The 13,008-nt window shown below is 50.5% G+C and overlaps 7 protein-coding genes across 7 annotated transcripts; 5 read left to right on the top strand and 2 right to left on the bottom strand.

The window, feature by feature from the left end:
* Positions 1-228: 228 nt before the first annotated feature.
* COCVIDRAFT_28261 (hypothetical protein) lies at positions 229-608 on the bottom strand (the record flags this gene model as incomplete). Its single annotated transcript, XM_014699202.1, has 4 exons — positions 229-272; positions 331-382; positions 437-451; positions 504-608. 4 exons carry the CDS (start codon positions 606-608, stop codon positions 229-231), a joined length of 216 nt encoding a protein of 71 aa, XP_014554688.1.
* Positions 609-1,426: 818 nt separating this feature from the next.
* Positions 1,427-1,630, top strand: COCVIDRAFT_104296 (hypothetical protein; the record flags this gene model as incomplete). The annotated part of the gene is made up of 1 exon (XM_014699201.1): positions 1,427-1,630. One exon carries the CDS (start codon positions 1,427-1,429, stop codon positions 1,628-1,630), a length of 204 nt encoding a protein of 67 aa, XP_014554687.1.
* A 177-nt stretch (positions 1,631-1,807) lies between these two features.
* COCVIDRAFT_28260 (hypothetical protein) lies at positions 1,808-2,442 on the top strand (the record flags this gene model as incomplete). The annotated part of the gene is made up of 2 exons (XM_014699200.1): positions 1,808-1,835; positions 1,892-2,442. The coding sequence occupies 2 exons, from the start codon at positions 1,808-1,810 to the stop codon at positions 2,440-2,442; spliced, it is 579 nt and encodes a 192-aa protein (XP_014554686.1).
* Positions 2,443-2,896: 454 nt separating this feature from the next.
* On the top strand, positions 2,897-4,373 carry COCVIDRAFT_28259 (hypothetical protein; the record flags this gene model as incomplete). The annotated part of the gene is made up of 3 exons (XM_014699199.1): positions 2,897-3,082; positions 3,139-3,895; positions 3,958-4,373. The coding sequence occupies 3 exons, from the start codon at positions 2,897-2,899 to the stop codon at positions 4,371-4,373; spliced, it is 1,359 nt and encodes a 452-aa protein (XP_014554685.1).
* A 448-nt stretch (positions 4,374-4,821) lies between these two features.
* Positions 4,822-7,153, bottom strand: COCVIDRAFT_39430 (hypothetical protein; the record flags this gene model as incomplete). The annotated part of the gene is made up of 2 exons (XM_014699198.1): positions 4,822-7,038; positions 7,133-7,153. 2 exons carry the CDS (start codon positions 7,151-7,153, stop codon positions 4,822-4,824), a joined length of 2,238 nt encoding a protein of 745 aa, XP_014554684.1.
* A 524-nt stretch (positions 7,154-7,677) lies between these two features.
* COCVIDRAFT_104331 (hypothetical protein) lies at positions 7,678-9,979 on the top strand (the record flags this gene model as incomplete). The annotated part of the gene is made up of 5 exons (XM_014699197.1): positions 7,678-8,031; positions 8,107-9,126; positions 9,180-9,352; positions 9,401-9,539; positions 9,596-9,979. 5 exons carry the CDS (start codon positions 7,678-7,680, stop codon positions 9,977-9,979), a joined length of 2,070 nt encoding a protein of 689 aa, XP_014554683.1.
* A 611-nt stretch (positions 9,980-10,590) lies between these two features.
* On the top strand, positions 10,591-11,658 carry COCVIDRAFT_28256 (hypothetical protein; the record flags this gene model as incomplete). The annotated part of the gene is made up of 1 exon (XM_014699196.1): positions 10,591-11,658. The coding sequence occupies one exon, from the start codon at positions 10,591-10,593 to the stop codon at positions 11,656-11,658; it is 1,068 nt and encodes a 355-aa protein (XP_014554682.1).
* Positions 11,659-13,008: the final 1,350 nt, after the last annotated feature.

Genomic DNA, 13,008 nt, shown 5'->3' with positions numbered 1-13,008 from the left:
GTATTGTCCAAGTCCGAATGCCTTTCAGACTTGTAGGCTGGTGTGTGTATCTGTTGTTGTTGTTCCGTCCCCTTCGTACCTTACACTATATCCATGTCTGAGTACCTTCTGGGCCTTCTTCTACTATATCCTTTGGTTTCTCCACCACAATGCAATACAGGAGTTTTGATTGTACAAAAGATCTAATAAAAAGTACCAACTCTACTCGCCACCCGAATAGTTGACCTCTTAGGCGGTGCTGCAGCAATACGCAGTGCTGTTTGGAATGAGAACTAAACACACAAATTGATCAGCTATTAGATACCACACTATGCGAATTCATAAACATACCGCAACGAGTTACACTAGGCGGGAGGGGACCAGGCGTGCTTCCATTATCGCACTAATAAGTTTTGTGTCAGCACTGTTAACTCGTATAGACTATTAGCTTACTAACCGCATAGACAAGACCCTAGAGTGAATGGTTAGCTGGGATCATGTAATACGTTTAATAGAGTACTTACAGACGAGGAACAAGTTTGACCGTTGCCCGCGCCGATGAAGAGGCATCGAGCAAAGACGGTTGGGGTGAGGAGGACGATTGTCGTGAGGAAGGTGGTAGTCTTCATCGTGGCGGATTGCTGTAAATTTCGGGGTGTAAGTTAAGTGTTTGAGAGATGTAGGGAAGTGAGATGGATAGTTTAGTATCTTGTCTAATTTTTCAGCAGCAAGCAACGTCTTATAACTCGATACTTAGCCAGTCCACGCTGTATGTTCCTAGTCTGTGAAGTTCTAGATTCTGTAAACGCTTGTGAATCGTACCATAAATCTATTCATCTACGAACATTCATTGCCAATATTAGCGTTGTCGTCAAGTAAAGAGAATAAATTTGATATCAGGGTAAGAACTAAGCTCTATTTAGTCAAAAGTCAGCTCCTAAGTAATTGTCTTATTTCTGAGTATGTATATGGAGTTCCTTTCTATGCACTGTACAAGGCCAAATTAGGACGTCTAGTTAAATTAAGCTTCGTTGATGGACAATCAGCTCTGAGGAGCTGTTTGTATTTTGAGCGACAGTAGGCTATGCTTGCTCATACAACACGCGATCTTGCAAAAAGAAAAGCACTCTAGCGGAGCTTGATTTAATTGAAAATAGTACTTAGGTAGCGCCTGTATTACTACGCCCAACAATGATGCTAGTTGTCCTGGTGATCGTGACTATTCTATTAATCTCGATATTGGCTTCTGTAGCTACATTGAAACTTGATACCCTTTCTTTTCTACTTAGTCCTGCTACCGGGCGAAGGTTCCTTTTTTTCTTTCAATTTAATATCGGAGCCATACTAGTCCCGCTGATTATGCGATGACGGTGGATAAGTAGGCTGCGCAGATTAAAACCACAGGATAGTGAAGTCGACAGCTAGTTTAGTAGCACATATGAGAAATATGCTCAGTAGCTATAGCAGATCTCACAGTCTTACATACTGCAACAAAACTATAGCCTATTTGTATGTAAACATATTATGCTGCAAAGCCTTGGGAAGTCTAGATAGGCCAGTTGACTACGACATATGCAATGCACCACCATGTCAGACAAATGAGTCAGCCTACTATTCAAATGCCATCTTTTTATTGGAGTACACTCGTTGAGTATCTTTTGCTGCAAGCATGACCGCATATAGGCAAGCACTCAGCCCATGCGCATCATGTTCTCTAGTGTGGCGAAGGAAATGGAGGGGCTGCTTATCGATAAGAATCTCAAAAAGTTATTCCAGAGTGACGCAAACTCGCGCTCAGTGATTCTTCGCAGCAAACATCTCACCCAACATGACTTCGGTATTCGGGCCCATTGCTGGTGAGTAGAGAAACAACTACGTGTGCATAGACATGTCTAACAACGCCTTCGTCCAGAGGAACACCAAGAAAAGTTCGATCTCGGCATCTGGCACGCGCTCTTCAACTGGGCCAACCTCACCATCGCTGTACAAAATCAATGGGGCGGTCCTGATTCTTCAGAAAAGCGCGACTGGCTTGCAGGTCAGATTTCGGAGCGTTTTGCAGCAGAGCCTCTGACCGATGCGGAAGATGTGGAAATCATGCTTCTGCAGGTCCTCGAGGATGAGTTTGGTGTGCGAGTAGAAGACGATACTGAAGTCGCAGTCGCGCGTGAAATTATAACAATACGCAAAGAAATTGGCGAGGGCAGTACCGCAACGGTGGATGCGTTACAGAAGAAGTGGGAGGCGAGAAAAGGAAAAGAGGTTGCGACTGGCAGTGTAAACGTCAAGGAGACCAACCAAGAGGGCGAGTGGGATAGTGTGGATGAGGAGAGCGACGAAGACGACGACGACACGGAGATGACGGATGCGCCTGCGCTCGTGCCCGCAAAGCCAAAGACCAAGCCGGAGCCAGAGGTTGACGAGGATGGTTTCACGACAGTTGTTGGCAAGAAGAAGAGGTGAAGGGAGGTATGTGTTTGCGGATGACTTGCGATGAAGAAGAACAATGCGCATCATAGAAAAGGCTTTGCCTGGCGGAGGCGGGTCTGCGAGCAGTGCCCATGGCAGATGGTGTGATAGGCGTGCTATGTACAACGCGGCTGCCAACCACCATGTTGGAGAGAGATAGGGAAGATATTTCAGGGACTCTGAAAAGCAAATCCAAGTACCAGTGTCATATCTGCTGTCTAATATCGTCACATGACAGGCTGTTGCTGTTTTATGTTGATGCATGGTGGCCTTGTACCTGACCGCGCACATACGCACCCGAAAGCTAGCGCACTGGCTTGCGGAGCATCATGCATGGCCCCGCTCGTACTGCTCTGAACCCTTGATGCAGCTGACCAACGACTCATATCCTTAACCTCACCGCCTGCACACCTTCGTACTATCGCTCCTCTTCTGGAGCATCGTAGCCATGGATTCCGCCTACGACCATATCCAGGAGGAGAGCTACCCCACTAAGCAGTCCACAGGCGGAGACAGCACCCACAACGAGACGGCCAACAACTTCAACGCTGAGTTCCAGGATGCATACAAGGCCATATCAAGCAGTCCATGGGCGGCGAGGCTAGGAGGCTTCTTGGGCAACGTGAAGAAGCAGGTAAGTCGCATCAAGGGCGAGTCTGATCAACCAGCCGCTGACACCACGCGACACAGGGTGAGCAGTATTACGATAGTGCGAGCAAGCAATATGCGCCCTTGACCAAGAACGCGACAGCGAGCGTCTCCAACATTATCAGTCATGCCCGAAAGATTTCCCTTCAGCCTAGCGAATCGTCGGCCTCCAAATCCGTCTCTTCCGGGCAAGATGACTCTGCAGAGAAGGCAAAAGAAGACAAGGCAAAGGAAGAGATAGAAGCACACCCAGACCGTCCCGAATCTCTGGTTGCAGATGTTGTCAAGGAGGCAGAGGGAATGCTGGCGATCTTCAAGTCAGAAGCCGCGAAGCGTCTCAAGGACGTCGAGAAGGCAGAAGATGCGGCTGACGAAGCCCTGCTCAAGTTTGGCGCTAATATCCGCAACTTCCTCCGTGACGCCGTTACTATTGCGCCGCCCGAGTCTGGCTCTGAAGCTGCCAAGAACGGCGATGTTCTATTCGAGTCCAAGGACAGCAGCGGAAAGAAGGTCGTCCACGCTACGCGCTTTGATGCCCAACTTCACGTGATCCACTCGACCCTCGACTCTTTTCTCAAAGACCCCGCCAGCCCAGAGTGGGAGAAGTGGAAGGCCTCGTTCGACGCGGAAACCAAGACGGATGCCATTGCCAAGGATTTGGAGAAGCACGAGGAGTTGAGGAGTGCCATGGAGAAGTGCGTCCCAGAGAAGGTGGAGTACAAGGTCTTTTGGTGCAGGTACTACTTCCTGCGCCACGTCATCGAGAGCGAAGAACAGAGGAGGAGAGAGATGCTGAAGGGTATGTTATGAGCGAAGATAATCTGTGCTACAAGACAACACAGGCGTGCTAACACCAACCAGCTTCCACATCCGCTCCTGACGAAGAGGTCGCATGGGACGAGGACTCCGAGGAAGAAGAGGACGAGGACGAGGATGAAGATGAAGAAGAGGAGGAATCCGAAGAAGAGGAAGATGACGATGACGATGATGAAGACTCGGACGACAACGCAACTGTAGCTGCTACCTCCAACCCCACAGCAACCACACCCAAACCCGCTGCTAAGGATCTCGCCGCCTCAGTCAACACACTCAAGCCCGCGAGCGAAACCAAAGCACAAGCTACCCAACCGCGCCGCTCCAACGATGAAAAGAGCGTAGCTGACAGCGATGCCAGTTACGATCTTGTGAGCGGAGCAACCAGCCGCGCACCAGGAAGCCCCCAGAACGACAAGAAGAAGGCGGTTGCCGAGGAAAGTGACGAGGAAGATTGGGAGTAAATCTTCTTCTTTCTCTTGATTTTTTTTAAACCGTGATGGAAGATGATGGCACGGGCGGAATATCACTATCGGACTGGCATACAGGCGTTTATGGGCGTTGCTTCATAACCAGATTCCCTTGGTGGAACTAAGTAGTTTAGGGTCTTCAGATTCCTTTACAGGAAATACGGGGGTGCACATGAGAATGAAATCTATATGCTCCCTATTCTTTTTTTTTTTGAAAAAATACGTGTATTGCGCCTTTACCGGTCTATGCTGTGATATTTCTATCTAGTTCTATGTTGGGTCGTTGGAAATCGTGCAAAGTGGTATAAAACGCCCTGTCTCGCATGTAGCTTATGATGGCTGACTCTGTGCAAATTTTCACGAAAAAGCAGTTTACTTGCATGGTCCATTCCACCTCATTTTGAATACCATACGTAATTTGTTCCCGCTCAATGTCGTCATCTTACCTCTCTACAGTCCCCGGCGGCGTATCCGGCGGTGCACTGCCTCTAAACGAGTTTCCTCTAGATACACCATCATGTCCGTGGCGTGAGGGAGCTGGAGCTCGGAAACTGGGCTGCTTGAGCGTCTTCAGTTGACCGCCAGGCTGCGTCGTTGCTCGGCGCAGCAGTGGACTCGGCGATGCTGTGTTTCCGTGAGACATACCCAATCGGCTTGAACTTGACACATCGGCTGCGGAATATGCAGCATGAGCGTTCGATACGGGAGTCGCGCTGTACGTTGACGACGAGTGACCCGGCGTACCCGGGCGAGAGCGCGAATACGCGGATGAAGACCTCCGGGCAATTGGATATCCATCATAATCGTATGATGGACCGGCGCCATCTTCTCCTGGAGTTGCTGGATCATAGCCGTCGTGTAACTCGTGTTCGAGGTAGTCCTCGCCCCGACGCTTGATCGGACTCTCATCGTAGGGATCAAATCCAACTCGCATGCGGGCTTCGCGGCGTACGCGCCGGCGCATTTCAGCGTCGCCACCCGCACCTACTGTGCTGCTGTCCGATAAGAAGAAGTTTAGAAATTCGTCTGGAATTGCGAGGTGGGATGACTGTTGGAATTGCTGCAGCGCAGTCAAACGGATAAGCATTTCCAAGAGTGATAACGAAGTTTTGATGGCGGGCAGGCTTGTTGGTGCAGCTTGCGTGTACTGTGGTACTGGCGCCGAGACCTTCTCCGGTGACGGGATGATTTGATTATGCGGTGTGGACTTTGGCGAATCTGTCGGTGTGCTGGGTTGTAAATGAAGGTTTGAGAAGCGGCCGAGGAAGGAGGAAGAATCTGAACGGTCGTTGTGGGCTGGCCGATCCGCTGGAGTAGGCGATGAGACCTCTTCTTCCAAGTCCTCTGTCTCATCGATCTCGGAATCGGTCAATGGGTCCTCAGTGTACACCTCAAAGGCCATCCATTCTAGATCCAGAGTGGGAGGCAGACGCCAGGGATACGTTGGTGGTTCTGGCTCTTGTGGGGCTGGTGGTTCTGGGTTTGGAGTTGATTCGCGTCGCAGTTGGTCTTCGAGCTGACTTTGCTCTAGATCTGATTCATCACCGCCGATAGTTTGGGAATCATCAGATTCATAATTAGTATCATCCGTATCTCGCTCCATCATGCGCCGCGGGGGTGCTGCATTGACGTCTCTCTTGAGTAGCAAGATGGGGTTGTTGCTCTCGCCGTCAGCACCAATGTTAAGAATCTTACCAGTATCGGCATAGAAGATTTTGGCAACTTCGTGGATGGGTATGATCTCTCTCACACCAGCTTCACGAATGCCATCATAGGGCTCAGGCTGTGGCTCGCCGTCTTCGTACTCGTGCATGCGACCGTCGTCCAAGTCCTCGACAATGAGCAGCTGGTATGCAAATTCTTGTAGAATACTTTCGGATGGTATATGACGGTGACTTGACTCGTCAGCTCGGCTACTGTCTTGCCCAAAGGGTGTAGGGTAGTCGTAGACATTATCCAGCGGCACTCTCATAAGCGTGACACGCGCTTTGTGCATGACTTCTTTCCAAGTCGTCTCGCGTAAATCTTCTTCGTGAGGTCGGTTTGCATGACCAGAGAATAGCATGTACATGGATAGGGTGAACGTTGGTCCAATCTGCTGGGCTCTAGGCTTGTTTGCACAGTACTGCATGTCGCCAGAGGTAAGGAAAGTACTTGCTTGCAATAGCCTTGACGGCGACACTGTAGCCGGTAGCGTGGTGGAGAGATTGACACCAGATGTGGTGATGGCAAGGTTGATTAGCGGCACTGCATCCTCGATGCGCTCCAATAGTCGCTTCATGTCTCTGATGATCACCTTTAGTTCGATGATGTTTTGGTCGCGTGACTTTGCTCTCGAGCTTCCTCTCCTGGTGAGCTGCTCCTCGACTACGGCCTTCTCAACTCGACTACCTAGTGTCTGGATTTCCCACCGTAGCGACTTGGTCAGACCGACGGCGGATTCCAGCGATGTATTGCCACGCGCTGCTATTAATTCGATCATGTCGATGGCAGGGGATATGATGTTGATTTTAGAATCCAACCTCATCTGTAGGGCAGCAAGCTCCTGCTTCTCCTGGCCATCGACAGTCTTCATTAGACGGCCGCACTGCTTGAGTGCATAGTGACTGGTGATTGCTATGCCGCTTCTGATAGCATAGCTCATAGCCTGCTGGGTGACCTGGCATATTGTCAGTTTGCTGGCAGCAAGAGGGAACGAACATGCAGCTCTACGGTCATCTGCAGGCGTACAAAGAGTCAGAAAACAGTCATACCTTTGAGAGTAGGACATCCATCTTGACCAATAAAGATGAGCGTCGCCTGGAGGATTACTATGCGGACGCGGCGAACAAGCAAGTCAAGAGCAGCAATGAGATCATGGAACCGGGTGAATGCGCAAGCTGCGAGGGGAGGAGGCGAAAAGAATGACGAAATACTAGAAGTATATGGAAAAGGGTTGTGTCATGGCTTATTGTTTGTGAGCGGCTTTGTTGTTCGTTGCTGGCTGCGGTGCCAGTCGCAGCGAGGGCGCCCTGGCCAATGTTAGGCAGCGAGGGCAGCTCAAGCCTGAGTCAGCCCCACTGCGCCACTGCGAACAACCCCGCCAAATCCTTGCGTGGGCATCAACGACACGGCAACATTTTCGCTTCTCGCCGACGACACTCGATCGCCAGCCTATTTAGCCCTCCCGTCGCTCCTGGGCTGCCTAGATACCTATACGGCCTCTCTGCGCATTCTCATACGCCCGCCATCCCCGGCCATTAGCGCATTCTCCGTCCCAACTCAGCCCTCACCTCTTAAAGAAAAAAGCGCCATCACCATGGCGGACAACTGGGAGCAAGAGGAGGAGCGCCTCTCGCAGCAAGCGCAGGGCATGAACCTCAACAATGCGCCCACCTTCACCCCCGGAGCGCAGTCATTCCAGCCCGGCGCGAGCTCTTTCGTGCCTGGCCAGCCCTACGGAGGCTACCAGGGTGGGTACAACCAGTATGGCCAGCAGTATGGAGGATACAACCAGTACGCAAACCAGGGCCAGTACTACCAGCAGCAACAAGGATACCCTCAATACGGCCAACAATATGGCCAGCAGGGCGGCTACCCCAACTACGGCCAGTACCAGGGCCAGCAGAACTTCCAGCCCCAGCAGCAACAACAAGGCCAGGGCCAGGCTCCTGTGCGGATAGCGAAGCGGGGAGACACAGATGTTGCCGGCTCAGCGGGCGCCACACCCGCTGCTGAAGCCAAAAAGGAGGCACCCAAGGCCAAGGTTCTGTCCATTGGCGGCGACAGTGCACCAAAGGCCAAGGTTCTCTCTATCGGTGGCGACACTACTACTCCAAAGGTTGAAAAGGCAGGCGGAACCAAGGTCCTCAGTCTCGGAACACCAGGGGCTCCATCTGCTGCCAAGGAAAAGGCCGATAAGGAGAAGGGAACCATCGACGCTGGAACCAAGGTGACTGCCGCAAAGGCTATCGAGAAGACCGGAGAACCCACTCCAGCTTCAGCAGGCTCTGGTCGTACTTCGCCAACTCCCTCGTCAGGTCGCAACAGTCCAACCCCCAAAGAGAAGGCCCCTGAAAGGCCAATCGCCAAGCAACCAGACATTGAGAACGAAATCGCCGACATCGACGAGGCGACTCTCGCCGAAATCTACGGCAAGGAGCACGTCAACATCATCTTCTTGGGTCACGTTGATGCAGGAAAGTCTACCTTGGGTGGCAGTATCCTCATTTCCACTGGCATGGTTGATGAGCGAACCCTCGACAAGTACAAGAAGGAGGCAAAGGACGCTGGTCGAGAAACATGGTACATTTCATGGGCGCTCGATTTGAACAAGGAGGAGCGTGCGCAGGGTAAGACTATCGAGGTTGGTCGAGGTTTCTTTGAGACAGAGAAGCGACGATACTCGATCCTCGATGCCCCCGGCCACAAGACCTATGTCCCCAACATGATCAGTGGTGCTTCACAGGCAGATGTTGGTATTCTCGTCATCTCTGCTCGAAAGGGAGAGTACGAGACTGGTTTCGAAAAGGGCGGACAAACCCGAGAGCACGCCATGTTGGCTAAGACACAGGGTGTTAACAAGATTCTCATTGTCGTAAACAAGATGGACGACCCTACCGTCGAGTGGTCAGAGGACCGATTCAAGGAGTGCACAACCAAGGTCGTAGCCTTTTTGAAGGGTCTTGGATACAACCCCAAGACTGACATTAGCATGATGCCTGTCAGCGCCCAAACCTTCACTGGAATCAAGACCCGTGTGCCCAAGGTAAGACTAATAGAGACCTATGTTAGTGGCTGCACTGACCATTTTACTCGTAGGATCTTGCACCCTGGTACGATGGACCATCTCTGCTTGAGTACCTAGACAACATGCAAGCCCTTGAGCGCAAGCTCAATGCTCCTTTCATGATGCCCATCGCCGCAAAGTACAAGGACATGGGCACCATGATCGAAGGCAAGATCGAATCCGGTATCATCAAGAAGGAGAACAAGTAAGTCGTTTGTATGAGATCTATCTGAAACACACTGACAGTTGCAAGGTACCTTATGATGCCCAACCGACAAACTATTCACATCTCCGCCTTGTTCGGTGAGCAGGAAGACGAAATTCCTGGCGCGGCTTGTGGTGACCAAATTCGCGTGCGAATCCGAGGTGTGGAAGAAGAAGACATTTTGCCCGTAAGTGATTCTGTGACTACGTTACTAGGCTGGACACTGATTATGCAACTACGTAGGGCTACGTGCTGTGCTCACCTAAGCGACCCGTTCACTGCGTTTCTCAGTTTGAGGCCCAGGTCGTACTTTTGGACATCAAGTCCATCGTGACTGCTGGTTTCAACTGTGTGCTTCACGTCCACGCAGCACAGGAAGAAGTCACCATCAGTGCACTACTCCATAAGCTCGAGAAGGGCACTGGAAGGCGATCCAAGAAAGCACCTGGATTTGCGACAAAGGGCATGAGCATCATTGCACGATTGCAGATTACCGGTACGGCTGGAAGCATTTGCGTTGAGCGTTTCGAAGACTACCCTCAGCTTGGTCGTTTCACTCTCCGTGACCAGGGTCAAACGATTGCCATTGGAAAGATCACCAAGCTCATCACAGATCCCGAGGCTTAAATTATTCGACAGTGTCACATAGAGGAAGAAGGGAGGACAAGGTTGTGAGATGGGCGACGCGACTACTCTTGGTTCTGATAACCAGCTGGATGGCGTCATGGATGCGAGGAAAAGATAAACCTGTCATCTAAAAGAATATGATCAAGCGCATTTTTCGACTGCTTCCCTCTATCGTTGCACGTTGAGGCCCTCAACTTGGAAATGACGCGTGCAAACTCAAGTTGGGCATATTTTGCCGTTTCGGCCCTAATCATGTCGCAGAAAGAGACAAGCCTTTTAGTGCTACAATCAACGAGAAACCTTAAATGACCTTCCAAGTCGAGTAATTTCTTACGCCGCTAGCCATAGCTTGGGCGTTGGGATGTGAACAACTGTAAATCCACCGATTCGCACATTACAGGTGACGTCACGTTTGGGCATCGCAAGGCTGTCTGATCATCGGCATAACTGGAGACCGACGACGATGCAACTAATCGGAGTGGTTGCTTATGTCATCCACCTCCGCGGCGAAACGTCTTTCCCGCATCGAGAGTCTAACCTCGTACCGTTCACACACCAGTTCCCTATGACATAGCGCACGTCGCGCCCTCCCCGCATCACGCCCCGCAACGATGCAGGGTTTCAACATGGGGCGGTATTATCCGCCAGATGCCTCCAACCCGCCGAGCTTCAACAATAACTCGCATCCTCTCGGCAAACGTGCAAACAAGATCTCCCAGGGCATCCTCACTGTTCGCTTCGAGCTTCCCTTTGCCGTGTGGTGCGACCACTGCACCCCTCCAGCCATCATCGGCCAGGGCGTGCGTTTCAATGCCGAAAAGAAGAAGGTAGGTAACTATTACAGCACACCAATATGGAGTTTTCGTATGAAGCACAGTGCCTGCGGTGGATGGTGGGAGATTCAGACCGATCCAAAGAATAGCGAGTACAAAGTCGTTGAAGGTGCGCGGCGGCGAGACTACGGACCGGGAGACAAAGGACCGGAAGCTGAGGGAGAGCTCAAATTCTTAACCGATGAAGAACGCCAGAGACGGAGGGAAGATGCTTTTGCGAGCCTTGAGGGAAAGCTAGAAGATAAGAACGCGGAAAAGAAACATAAAGAAAGGGTGGAGGAGCTCTACGATCAAAGCGAAGTCTGGCGAGACCCATACGACGTGAACGCACGACTCAGGAAAGATTTCCGTGTGAAGAGAAAGGTCTGGAAGAAGGAAGAGATGCAAAAAGAGGGTATACAAGCAAAGTTTAGCCTTGGACTGGATATTGCGGACGAGACAGAGGCAGACCGGACGCGTGCCGGCTTAGTCGATTTTGGTGCAAGCGCTTCGGGCGACCGAGAACTCGAGCAACAGTCGTGGAAGCCGATTTTCGAGGAGAAAGATACTACGAAGACTGTTAAGCCTGTTACAAAGACGAGAAAGCTGAAGACAGAGCTGGCAGCAGAGAAAAATCGACAGGGATTGCAACAAACGCTTATTGGCAACACGCGAGCAGCAATCGACCCTTTTCTGTCAAAAGACAGCGGACAGGTGTCGAGAATTAATCTGGGCATTTTGAAGAGGAAGCGAGATGCCCCAGCTGAAGAAGAAGTCTCTACACCATTGCCGGTGGAAACTGGTGATGCGACACCAGCCAAGAAACCTGCTTTGCTATCAGCACTAGTAGGCTATGACTCGGATTGAATTACACGGCACCACAACAAAGAGCACGAAAGTAGCCACGAACTCGGAGTTCAATTTTCTCGTACTATGTGTTTTCTAGCGTTTGGGCAACTAGCATATGATACCCTATTTCTTATAGCTAAGGCGGTACTGTTTGGGTAGGTTATTATATAGGTTTTGTGTTCTATGCTTCTCTCTCTAGCTCTATACTAAGGCTAGTCAGCTTTACGTTAGTGTTTTGTAAAATATATCTAGTAAGATAGTAGAAACGGCGTTACGGAGAGAAAGGCCATGCCAGAGTATCTCAGCGCGTTGTCTGAGTAGGCTATCTAAGCACTGCTCGGACAGTAAGCAGAATCTAGCAAGTGCTCGGGGTAATACCCAGATTCTGCGCTCGTCGTCTAAACGTAGTTCAGATATTGTGTACTCAGCGTGAACCATGGTTCCATCAAGGAGCTATGCAAAGAGCGTTCAGCCCGTTACAGGTAGGGTGACCAGCTTGTTAATCTAGCCAGGTTGCTGATTCTTAACGTTGAAGACTACTATTATATCTTACTAAGCTTATATTATCTAACGTAATATCTAGGCTCTAATAGGCTTAGATATCACTATCTACATATTATCACAAGCCAATAGAGTCTCTCTACCCAACCTTTGCCTAAGCACGAGCTGACCCTAACTTAACCTCTACCCAACTCCAACTTAACCTGGGTGTACGTACCCCTAGGCGTCTTGCTTCTCCTCGGATGGTTAGCCCTGGCGTGATACCAACTACATGACTTGCGCGCCCCCACGCGGATCATTGCCTTTTGACTTGGACCTGACGGACTGCAACCCTTTGCTTCGGTCCTTTGATTGTCTGCCTAATGTTAGGGAGAGAATTCTTCTTGTTGCTCGTAACAACATGCATTTTATTTGTTATCTTACTCGCACTTGTACGCCTCTTGATTGGCAAAAAATAGAAACACTACTGACAGCTCGTAAACGGCGCTGAAGACGAGGTGCAGCTCTCCAGACATACTACTGCTAGCTGCTCTGCCTAATGGCTGCTTTGACTACCGGCTGTAGGAGCGCGCTAGCCAAAGGAGTAGATTCCCGATATCTTGATATAGATCCAATAAATAAATAACAGTAGGATTCTTACAGCTAAATGAATCGCGTATACTATTGCATGGCAAGCCTCTGGAAGCTAGCGTAATATGCAGCTAGAGCTGCAATAATCAACACTACTGCATATGCTAGGCAAAGCAAAGCGAAGCCAATACGACACGATGTTACGGGTATGCTATACTATGCTTGCAGGCTCAAAGAGGCTATAATACCTACAGTTTCTCCCCAAGGCTTGGCTGTTGTCTACTCATCTGCGATCCC

Source organism: Bipolaris victoriae, assembly GCF_000527765.1.
Source record: "Bipolaris victoriae FI3 unplaced genomic scaffold scaffold_65, whole genome shotgun sequence".
In the NCBI taxonomy this organism is placed as follows: domain Eukaryota; kingdom Fungi; phylum Ascomycota; class Dothideomycetes; order Pleosporales; family Pleosporaceae; genus Bipolaris; species Bipolaris victoriae.
This window is presented reverse-complemented; position numbering and strand designations above follow the sequence as displayed.